We start from the raw sequence: 13182 nt of genomic DNA, 5'->3' as shown, positions 1-13182 counted from the left end.
CACTACTGCTGCATATACCGGGTTACTGTGATCACTGTATATGTCTGATGTATTACACACACTGCACTATGTATGGCTGGCACTACTGCCGCATATACCGGGCTACTGTGATCCCTGTATATGTCTGATGTATTATACACACTGCACTATGTATAGCTGGCACTACTGCTGCATATACCGGGTTACTGTGATCACTGTATATGGCTGATGTATTACACACTGCACTATGTATAGCTGGCACTACTGCCGTATATACTGGGTTACTGTGATCATTGTATATGTCTGATGTATTACACACACTGCACTATGTATGGCTGGCACTACTGCCGCATATACCGGGTTACTGTGATCACTGTATATGTCTGATGTATTGCACATTGCACTGTGTATGGCTGGCACTACTGCTGCATATATCGGATTACTGTGATCACTGTATATGTCTGATGTATTATACACACTGTACTATGTATGGCTGGCACTACTGCCGCATATATCTGGTTACTGTGACTGCTGGCCATGTATATGTCTGATGTATTACACACACTGCACTATGTATGGCAGGCACTACTGCCGCATATATCTGGTTACTGTGACTGCTGGCCATGTATATGTCTGATGTATCACACACACACACACACACACTGCGCTACGTATGGCTGACACTACTGCCGCATATACCGGGTTACTGTGATCACTGTATGTCTGATGTATTGCACTGTGTATGGCTGGCACTACTGCTGCATATACCGGGTTACTGTGATCGCTGTATACTGTATGTCTGATGTATTACACACTGCACTATGTATAGCTGGCACTACTGCCGTATATACCGGGTTACTGTGATCACTGTATGGGTCTGATGTATTACACACTGCACTATGTATGGCTGACACTACTGCCGCATATACCGGGTTACTGTGATCACTGTATACTGTATGTCTGATGTATTGCACTGTGTATGGCTGGCACTACTGCTGCATATACCAGATTACTGTGATCACTGTATGTCTGATGTATTACACACTGCACTATGTATGGCAGGCACTACTGCCGCATATACCTGGTTACTGTGATCCCTGTATACTGTATGTCTGATGTATTGCACACTGCACTATGTATGGCTGGCACTACTGCTGCATATACCGGGTTACTGTGATCGCTGGCCCTGTATATATCTGATGTATTATACTCTCTCACACACACACACACACTGCGCTATGTATGGCTGGCACTACTGCCGCATATACCGGATTACTATAATCACTGTATATGTCTGATGTATTACACACTGCACTATGTATGGCTGGCACTACTGCCGTATGTACCGGGTTACTGTGATCCATGTATATGTCTGATGTATTACACAGTGCACTGTTTATGGCTGACACTACTGCCACATATACTGGGTTACTGTGATCACTGTATATGTCTGATGTATTACACACACTGCACTATATAAGGCTGGCACTACTGCCGCATATACCTGGTTAATGTGATCACTGTATATGTTTGATTTATTACACACACACACACACACACACACACACACACACACACACTGCACTATGTATGGCTGGCACTACTGCTGCATATACCAGATTACTATGATCACTGTATGTGTCTGATGTTGTGTACACACTGTACTATGTATGGCTGGCACTACTGCCGCATATACCGGGTTACTGTGATCACTGTATGTGTCTGATGTATTACACACACACTGCGCTATGTTTGGCTGGCACTACTGCCGCATATATCTGGTTACTATGACTGCTGGCCATGTATATGTCTGATGTATCACACACACACACACACACACACTGCGCTACGTATGGCTGACACTACTGCTGCATATACCGGGTTACTGTGAACACAGTATGTCTGATGTATTGCACTGTGTATGGCTGGCAATACTGCTGCATATACCAGATTACTGTGATCACTGTATGTGTCTGATATATTACACACTGCACTGTGTATGGGTGGCACTACTGCTGCATATACTGGATTACTGTGATCACTTTATATGTCTGATGTATTACACACTGCACTATGTATGGCTGGCACTACTGCTGCATATACCGGATTACTGTGATCACTGTATATGTCTGATGTATTACACACTGCACTATGTATGGCTGGCACTACTGCTGCATATACTGGGTTACTGTGATCACTGTATGGGTCTGATGTAACACACACACACACACACACACACACTGCGCTATGTATGGCTGGCACTACTGCTGCATATACCGGATTACTGTGATCACTGTATATGTCTGATGTATTACACACTGCACTATGTATGGCTGGCACTACTGCTGCATATACCGGATTACTGTGATCACTGTATATGTCTGATGTATTACACACTGCACTATGTATGGCTGGCACTACTGCCGCATATACCGGGTTACTGTGATCGCTGACCCTGTATATGTCTGATGTATTATACTCACACACACTGCGCTATGTATGCCTGGCACTACTGCCGCATATACCAGGTTACTATGATCACTGTATATTTCTGATGTATTACACACTGTACTATGTATGGCTGGTACTACTGCCGCATATACCGGGTTACTGTGATCGCTGTACTGTATATGTCTGATGTATTACACACACTGCACTATGGCTGGCACTACTTCCGCATATACCGGGTTACTGTGATCACTGTATGTGTCTGATGTATTACACACACTGCACTATGTATGGCTGGCACTACTGCCGCATATACCGGGTTACTGTGATCGCTGTACTGTATATGTCTGATGTATTACACACACTGCACTATGGCTGGCACTACTTCCGCATATACCGGGTTACTGTGATCACTGTATATGTCTGATGTATTACACACACACTGCACTATGTATGGCTGGCACTACTGCCGCATATACCAGATTACTATGATCACTGTATGTGTCTGATGTATTACACACACACACTGCGCTATGTATGGCTGGCACTACTGCTGCATATACCAGGTTACTGTGATCACTGTATGTGTCTGATCTATTACACACTGCACTATGTATGGCTGGCACTACTGCCACACATATATCTGGTTACTGTGACCGCTGGCCATGTATATGTCTGATGTATTACACACACACACACTGCGCTACGTATGGCTGACACTACTGCCACATATACCGGGTTTTTGTGATCACTGTATATGTCTGATGTATTACACACACGAGCACACACACTGCGCTATGTATGGGTGGCACTGCTGCTGTATATACTGGGTTACTGTGATCACTGTATATGTCTGATGTATTACACACTGCGCTATGTATGGGTGGCACTACTGCTGTATGTACCGGGTTACTGTGATCACTGTATGTCTGATGTAGTACACACTGCACTATGTATGGCTGGCACTACTGCTGCATATACCGGGTTACTGTGATCACTGTATGTGTCTGATGTATTACACACTGCGCTATGTATGGGTGGCACTACTGCTGCATATATCGGGTTACTGTGATCACTGTATATGTCTGATGTAGTACACACTGCACTATGTATGGCTGGCACTACTGCTGCATATACCGTGTTACTGTGACCGCTATATATGTCTGATGTACTGTATCACACATACTGCACTATGTATGGCTGGCACTACTGCCACATATACCAGGTTACTGTGAGCACTGCATGTGTCTGATCTATTACACACACTGCGCTATGTTTGGCTGGCACTACTGCCGCATATATCTGGTTACTGTTTCCGCTGGCCATGTATATGTCTGATGTAGCAAGCACTCACACAAACTGCGCTATGTATGCATACCTCCCAACTGTCACGATTCCGTCGGGACAGTCCCGATTTTCGGGTCCTGTCCCGACGTCCCACCCGCGGCAGGCATTGTCCCGCTGCGGGGGGGTGGCAGTTGGGAGACCCCCCAATGTAGTAGAATAGACGCTGTGCGCATGCGCACAGCGTCTATTCTCGTATGAAAATGAGGTCGCGGCTAATTAGCATAAGCCGCGCCCTCATTTGCATACGCCACGCCCCCTTTTCGTACGCTCGCGCGCGAGTGTCCCTATTTCCTCACATGAAAAGTTGGGAGGTATGTCAGTGCGGCAGGGCATTCTCCTGCTGAGAGACCACTGCCATCAGGAATTACCTTTGTCATGAATAGGCCCCTTAAAGTGCTCATACATAAGCGCTGCAATAACAATTCATTGTTTCTCAGATTTTTTTTTCCCCCAGATAAATTTTTTCTCAAAACTATATGACATGCCGCCACATTACACTTTGTTTCACTGTTTGTCAGATTTTTTCCATCATGATTAGGGATGGCCAATTACCATCAATGATTTGAAATCATCAATGGTTTATGGCCGATGTCTAATACTTTTGACATCGAAGGGAGGGAACCAGATGGTTTACCTCCATCCATGGCACAGCAAATCCGGTGTTTTGTTGTATTTTTATTTTTTTTTTAAAGCATCGGGACACAGAGCATAGCTCTTACCTCGAAGACCCATGAAGCCCCGCCCTGGTGTTTTCAGTAAAAAAAAAAAAAAAAGGGATGACCGTCGATCGTTAAACTCATTGATGGTCATCCATTACATAGTTTAACACTATCGATGGCCAGTTGCACTATTGCCATCGATGGCAATGATCCCCATCCCTAATCACGAGATTGTATCTTCACATCTTAAAAGTACCCATACAGCACCTCAATCCATTATCATTTTCCTAGTCACATGGAGATTTTAATAATAGGCTTTGTACTGCTACTGCTCACCACCCCCATTCTACTCTTGATATATCACCACAATTAATCATTTTGTTAATAGATATAAATAAAAAATAAATTAAATGTATGGGATCCACCTACAAAGCATAACCAGCTCTGGGCTCTTGGAACTGGCCCTAGTTTTAAAAATACAGGGGAGGGGAAAAGAATAGGGTCCCTCCACTAGCACAGGGGGTCATACCAAATCCAGGGTACCATTGCCAAAGCATTCATCCCCCCTAAATAGTCCAGGCATAGGTGAATCTAAGGGGTAGTCCGGGGGTGCACCGGACCACCCATTAGACATCCTGCCTATCTTATTGTAGGCCACTGGAGTGGAGGACTGGTCGGTTATTGCTCCAAGAAATCGGTGACAGCCTGGCAGGGTCTGGAGCAGTGCACCGCCCGGCTGTCAGACTCAAAGTAGGACAGGTTCGTGCTGTGGTTATTTTGAAAATTGACACTGCCTCACAAGCCAATCGAAACTCACAGTCCAGCAGCCAATCATTAGCCACAACTGCTGCTCCTGATTGGCTCGTGAGCCAGTGGTAGCTTTCAATATAGCCGAAGACCTGCTTATACTCTGAATAGAGCCTGGTAATGCACCACTCTCTCCCCAGCTGTGACGAAACGTCAGCAATTCACTCCCCCTTGGCAATGAGCAAGTAATTGCCCTTGGGACCGAACATTTCACTCACCCCTGGCAACGAGCATTTCATTTCCCCTTGGCAACGAGCATTTTACTCTACCTTGGCAATTAGCATGTAATCCCCCTTGGCAATGGGCATTTAACTCCCCTGTGGCAACCTTTTTGAGACCACTTATCTTATTTAAATGTTTGAAACAGCCTATACTATAGACCAGTGGTAGCCAACTACGGTCCTCGAGAGCTACCAACAGTTCACATTTTCCAGACAACCTAGCTGCTGCACAGGTGCACTCATTACTAGCTGAAACATTTTCAAAGATCCACAGGTGGAGCTAATTACTTCACTTGTGATTCCGTGAGGAGATCTGGAAAACATTAACTGTTGGTAGCTCTTGAGGACTGATGTTGGCTACCCCAGGTATAGACCATCTGAACAGTTAAATATTAATACTGTATTCAATAAAGTGTCCAGTGTTTAAAAAGACAAATTTTCAAGGCTGTAACCACTCCCCCAGACTCCCGTACATACTCCAATGCGCTGCAGAGTGGGAGATTTTTGATTGCATTTGGAAACTCCGCTCTAAAAATCCTGCGTTTACCAATGTATATAGAAATCATATACCCCTAAATCAATATTTGTTTTCATTCATTCTTAGAAAAAATTTCAATGTGATATTTTTATAAGCACCCCCCAAATGTGTCTCTTGATAAATAACTAAATAAAAGTTTTTATTGTCATTTATACTTTAATATACTATTGCATACATTTGTAATCACGAACCCTGTTTGTGTATAGCATGGGTCTTGTTACATATTGTTGCATAGCATAATACAGTGGTGATTTCATTGTCACTTATATTTGTTACAGCTTGCTTCAACAACTGGAACGTTGTATCTTCTTTTATAAAAAATGTACGAATGACTTGTGTTTTGATCCATAGATTATACAGACCTTCAGTGTTTTAAAAACTCCTCAGGTTGTGTACTTGATGAACTGCAAAAAGTAGAGTAAATTAACATTAAACACTTTATAATGACAGGCCTTCCATTTTGTGGACTGAACTTATAAGAAAGTAGCTTTATCAAAACCCTAGGAAATAGTAAGCATATCATGGGCCTGATTCAGTGGTGGGTGTTGTGGGGGAATGGGATCATTCGTCAGACTGCATTTAGGTCTACAGTCATTAGGTCGACCCCACTAGGTCGACTGGCAGGAAGGTCGACCTGACTTAAGGTCGACATGGGCCAAGGTCGACATGACTTAAGGTCGAATTTGCATAAAGGTCGACATGAGGAAGGTCGACTGGTCATAAGGTCGACATGGGTTTTTCACTGTTTTTTGATCCGAATGTCGACACAGTCGACATGGACACAGTTGGCAATGAGAATCGGACCCTCGCATCGCTCGCTTCGCTTCGGGCACGGTGCCTCGCTGCGCTCGGCACACTATTTTATTCTCCCACCACGCCCTAGTGGATGGTAGGGCATGAAATAACGCCTGTCGGCACATGTCGGCTCAAAAAACAGTGAAAAACCCATGTCGACCTTATGACCAGTCGACCTTCCTCATGTCGACCTTTATGCAAATTCGACCTAAAGTCATGTCGACCTTGGCCCATGTCGACCTTAAGTCAGGTCGACCTTCCTGCCAGTCGACCTAGTGGGGTCGACCTAATGACTGTAGACCTAAATGCAGTCTGACGAATGACCGCATCCCGTTGTGGGGAAGGCACACACCAGTGTTCTAATTCTATGTATATGTCTGAGGCACACTATGCATGTGTACTGATTGTTACCACACAGTACAGAATTGGATGCAAGGTCTGACCCAGAGTTGCATGCAATGCCAGTGTTCACATATTTGAGCAATTCTTTGTAACTGCACATGCGTTATCTTCTAAAAACTCCTACTAAGCATGTGTTATGCAGAGTATATGCACACATTTATGGATACATCCACCCTATGTAATGCCCTTCCACGCACAATAAGACTCTCTACTAGCCTCCAAACTTTAGCGTTCCCTGAAAACTCTCCTCTTCAGGCAAGCCTATCATCTTTAAGTCCTACACGCATAACCCTCTGAGGCACTTATGTATTATTTAGGTGGAGAAGAGATGTTCCCAGGGCCGGTGCCACCACTAGGCAGCTTTAGGCACTTGCCTAGGGCACCGGCCATTGGAGGGTGGTAACGAGCTGCAGAAGCCAGGAGGAGCAGCAGCATCAGCAGTAGGAACAGGAAGTGTCCTGCCGGCGCAGAGGAAAGCACCTGGAAGAGAGTCTACTCCCACCCCATGAGCCCGTATCTCCCTCCAACACCCCCCCCCCAGAGCGTACCGCTGCATCACCCCCCTGTGATGCAGAGTCCCCCCCTGTCATCCGTGAATATATGCTGTGCGCATGCGCACAGCGTCTATTCTTGCAGGCAGAGGGACTTACAGAGCTGCTGGGCATGCCCCCACAGCGGCGAAAAACAGGGGCGTGGCCTCACATCAGCGCTGTTCGTATAGACCACACTCCCTCTTCATCAGGCCACGCCCCCCCAAAAAAAGCTGCGTGCCTATGGCGCGCGCCCTGTCCCACCCACATGACCTCAAATGTTGGGAGGTATGTGTATGGCTGACACTACTGCCGCATATACTGGGTTACTGTGATCGCTAGCCCTGTATATGTCTTGGAGTAGGGAGACGTTAATTATGGCCTTGTGTGTAATTTTTGCAGGTTAAAATAATGGTTCTCCCTCCAGACTTTGCAGCACACGCAGGGACAGAAGACTCTGTGTGTGTGTGTGTGTGTGTGTGTGTGTGTGTGTGTGTGTGTGTGTGTGTGTGTGTGTTGGGCCGGCCGGCATGCTCCTAGTTTCAGACAAGTATTTTATATTTAACTCTGACCACTCTTGGCTCGTGATGAAAGCTTAACTCCTGGCAAGACCCAAAGGATGCCAGGCAAAAACACATCCGACCTGGGCAACTGTTGCCCCACTACAGCTGTGTTATGTGCGTGGCTCTGTCTGCTGCCAGGATGTGGTTGGGGTTGAACCAGCAGCGCTCACACCTGCAGCTCTAGCGTGCAGGGTGTGTGTGAGTGCAAGGCTGCTTACTCTTATTTCCTGAGCACCGGTCTGTCCAAACTCCAGTTCCATAAGGCTTGGTGCACACATACTGCCCCATCCTCCGCTCTGCTCTATGACTCGTCCCATCTACAGTAGCATCCTATTAAATGTGGATAAATTACTCATATAATGTCCGAGCAAAACTGAGCGCTGTACGGAGGCTTTATTTGGGGATAAGCACATTTTATATTACGCCAGTTTTGCTTACATTATTGTTGGTGTTGCATATGGGGCTGTTTTTCTTACATGTATACATATCCTGTAGTAAGGGTATGGGTCATAGGGTTGACATTCAATAGGTCATCTACTATTGGTCGACACCGATTTTTGGGTGTCTGTCAACATGGACATCGTTTCAGTGATCCACGTCCCCTTGCGTGGCTCACTGCGCTCACCATGCTTCGGTTAAGTGACCATGGGCTAGATTCTCTAAGCTTCAAAAGTGATAAAATGGAGAGTGATAAACAGCCAGCCAATCAGCTTCTACCTGCCATGTCACAGACTGTGTTTGAAAAATGTCAGACAGGAGCTGATTGGCCTGGTTTTTTATCACTCTCCATTTTATCACTTTTGAAGCTTAGAGAATCTGGCCCTCTGTCAGTTAGGTGGGCTCAGGGGGCGGAGCTTAGTATAGGGAAGGTGGACGTGATGCAGCTCAGGAGACTGGGCTGGGGGGCGTGGCTGCACAAGGTCATCACCACTATACAATACAGAGATTACTGGCCTATTAAAGTAGGAGGCGTGGCTATGATGAAGCGAATCAGAGTGAATCGTATCATCCACTGGGGCCGCCCATTACATTCTGCAATTGGGTGGCTCTTCATTGGGTGGAGGCTAAATACGGGAGACTTTCCCAGTCTTCCTGGAGGCTGGGAGTGCGACCTGATTTTTCAGGAGCTAGTCGGCCATTCTGAAGGTGCTGTGAACCTTTGTAAATCCATTTGCACCATACTCGCTGTACCTACTACCCCGGAAGTGGTTTGTCTGTCTAACATGTCTAATGCGGTATGTTTTACACTCCAGCCCTATTCTGCTGAGGACATGGAGACCGTCACATTTCCTAAAGATTAGACAATAGGGGAAGCGCATGGTATATAAATATCTCCTATAACCCGCAGGGTACTAGAAGTCACTTGTGTAAATCCTGATTCCTCTTTTCTGTGATCTTCCGCTTCTTGTATCTCAGCACGTTCTCACTTTAGGGCCAGATGTATCAAGCTTCAAAAGTGATAAAATGGAGAGTGATAAACAGCCAGCCAATCAGCTCCTGCCTCTCATTTTTTTAAACACAGCCTGTGACATAGCAGGTAGGAGCTGATTGGCTGGCTGTTTATCTCTTCGTTTTATCACTTTTTAAGCTTAGTACATCTTAGATAATGCCCCAAACTGTTTTTTTTTTTTTTTTACCCCAGATATAAAATCTTGAAGTCTGAGGCTGATGTAGTGTTCACACTAGTGTGGACTGTGGGCAAGATGCCAGCCAGGAAGTGGGGATCCAATGTCATGGCCTGTATTCTCTGGCGGTGATCGCTATACCGTGGCACTTGGGTGGGGACAGAAGAGGGCATCCTCCTGTCTTTGGCCATCAATATAGCAGAACAACACAAGTGTAATGTCAGTATCGGCGTATTCCTCCAATGGGCGCCATCTAGTGGTTTCTTAGGCACAATGGGGGTTATTTTGGTTCACTCTTTCTGACAAATTTCTTCTTAGATGGACAAAACCATGTGCACAGCAGGTGGGGCAGATGTTACTTGTGCCGAGAGAGTTAGAGTTGAGTGGGGTTTTACTTCAAAGCAGGGTTGCCTACCCTCCCGGAATGGCCAGGAGGGTCCCGAAAATCGGGTCACCCTCCCGCCCCCCCGGAAAGGTGGCCAACCCTCCCGGATTCCGGGGGACCCCCGCGCCCCCCCCCCCCCCCCCCCTGCCAAATTACCTTATCGCTGCAGATCTCCGGGGAGGGGGCGGGGCGGGGCTAAAGTGCCATAATCTCGTCATTTAGCCCCGTCCCCTTCACGGAGATAGAGAGCGTTAGTAACTTTCCTTCATGGGGGTGGGGCTTAATGATGTCACATTTAAGCCCCGCCCCCAAACTCCTGCTTAAAAGTCGGCAAGCCTGCTTCAAAGTGAGATCTATATTGCAGTGTAAAAATAAAGCAGTCCGTATTTTCCCTGCACAGAAACACAATAACTCACCCAAATCTAATTCTCTCTGCACATTTTACATCTGCCCCCCTGCAGTGCACATGGTTTTGTCCATCTTAGAAGGAATTTGTCAGAAAGAGTGAACTAGAATAACCCCCAATGCACTTTAATTCCCCATAGAGGTAGGGAGCAGCATTAGCCTATTATATAGATTCGTCCCAATGAATGGATTTTTCTCTTCTGCAAGTGTATAGTGGTTATCGGACACATATTGATACACGGCCTCCTTTTCATACTTGGGTATATGCCGCTGGCTATGGTACAGGCCCAGAGCAGAGTTGGGAAACGTATCTCATCATCCAGATTGCCATCTGCACCCTGTGTTTCCTCCATCTGATTCTTCCTGTTCCTTCCTTGTCTTTCTCATTCTGGATCTGTCAGTGCTGCATAGTTCAGGCCAGGGTCTCTCGGAACACAATGTGCGCTCCTTACGATGCACGTCTGTATAAACAGGAAGGCTCTTTGCATGCTCTCCGTGCCGTGGAAGCGAAGTGTTCTGCCTCGGAGAATCCCTATTGTAGCACAGATGTTTGCAATGGCGATACACACCTAGCCTGTGAGCCAGTGACACGCGGTGAGGTTAGTAGCAGGTGAGGCAGGCACTAAACTCCCCATCGGGTATCCCCCAGGTCCACACTTTACAATTCACCATAACCTTAACTTAAAACCTTAACAACTAAACTTATCTAATAAAAAAGACAGACACAAGTGCTGGCGTTTCAAAATGAATGTCAAATTTATTTTGACAATTAACTAAACTATAAAATGGTGGCGGCACCAAAGAACGGTCACTATAGGAAAGTGGGGTTAAAGATGTCTACCATACACACCATCGCTGGTGATCACTCTCCCCGGTCACCCACTCGTGCTAGTGGTGACCATCCCCCGGGCAGAAGCATGGTCCATGACCATAGATGTCAGGGGAGAGCGACACCCCACTATCTACACACACACATCAAGATCTTACAAGGATGACCGTTCTTTACCGCCGCCGAAGAAGAATAGGGAAGGGTGGGTGGGGCTTTTCCGGACAGAGGAAGCTTCACATGTAGCATGTGACTTTTCTTACCCTGTCTAACCCTCCCCACTGCTCTGATAGGCCTTGTGCCCATCCTGATTAACATATCACCTGACCTTCCAAGTGTAACCTGGGGAACCCATCAGTGGTTTATGCTCCCTCACTGCTTACTCAGCATTCGTGATTCTTTATGTGAAATGGGAGTCCTATAAAGTAGTGAAGTTGTTTAAAACCTAAAAGGCCAGATGCACTAAGCTTCAAAAGTGATTAAATGGAGAGTGATAACCCACCAGCCAATCAGCTCCTGTCTGACATTTTTCAAACATTGTCTGTGACATGGCAGCTGATTGGCTGGCTTTTGTGATTAAGACACTGTAACAATATATTATTGTATATAATATATAAATGTATTCTAACAATCCCGGTCCACTAGGCCACGTCTTCTAAAGAGGCCACACCCCTTCCGTCTGTCCCGCCACTGTGCCACGGAACTTCTTGTTATAATGATTAAATGTAGTGCTGTCGGCCTCATCACAGAGGTTGAGGTAGAAGGTTATTAAGGAACATTGGTTTTGTTTGTGTTTTTAGAATGAAATATTAATATGTATGACTTAATATTTAGTCAATTCTGTTCACTGCTTGCTACGTATAAGATTTATATTATTATTATTATTATTATTATTATTATCTGTATCAAGCCGCGGAGAAGTTGTCCCCACAACCAATCAGATTGTTTCATTTTCTAGGCTACAATAGAAAAATGATACCTAAAATCTGATTGGTTGGATAGGCATCACCACAAATTTTATAGAAGCTTTTTATAAATCTACCCTCCTTGCTTTGTTCCCATGTGTTGCATCATGTATACAGCTAACTTGTCTGTCTTTATTTCAGAAAATGCTGCTTAAGAAGAATTGTGGATCAAAGACTAGAGTAATTAAAATCCGAGTAAGTTCTCTTTTTATTTATTTATTACCAGTTTCTTATATATCGCACACATATTCCGCAGCGCTTTACAGAGAATATTTGAACATTTACACGAGTCCCTGCCCCAGTGGAGCTTACACTCTATACTCCCTACCACATGTACACACGCACACACAGACATTCTAGGGTTCATTTTGTTGGAAGCCAATTAACCTACCAGTATATTTTTGGATTGTGGGAGGAAACCGGAGTACCCGAAGGAAACCCACACAAGCACGGGGAGAATATACAAACTCTGCACAGTTAGGGCCATGGTGGGGATAGAACCCATGACCTCAGCGCTGTGAGGCAGTAATGCTAACCATTACACCGTCCGTACTGCCCCTTTTTACATGTTTGCTCATTTTTGTGTTTGTAGACTGGTGATTTGGCTGTGATTGGTTATAAGTGGATACGGTCATTAGGTCTACAACAACTAGGTCGACGTCGGTCTAGGTCGACACAAGCTTTAGG

The 13182-nt window shown here is 45.6% G+C and overlaps 1 protein-coding gene across 1 annotated transcript in view; it reads left to right on the top strand.

Moving 5' to 3' along the window:
* Nucleotides 1–13182, top strand: part of LOC146063248 (uncharacterized) — a 90286-nt gene that overhangs the window by 58838 nt on the left and 18266 nt on the right. Inside the window, exon 4 of the mRNA XM_083175463.1 lies at nt 12637–12690. Coding sequence (XP_083031589.1) covers nt 12637–12690 — 54 coding nt within the window. The remainder of the gene's footprint in view (nt 1–12636; nt 12691–13182) is intronic.

The sequence above is a fragment of the Crinia signifera genome, chromosome 3, assembly GCF_055691185.1.
Source record: "Crinia signifera chromosome 3, ASM5569118v1, whole genome shotgun sequence".
NCBI lineage: Eukaryota > Metazoa > Chordata > Amphibia > Anura > Myobatrachidae > Crinia > Crinia signifera.
Note: the sequence above shows the minus strand (reverse complement) of the source record. Positions and strands in the feature narration are given on the sequence as shown.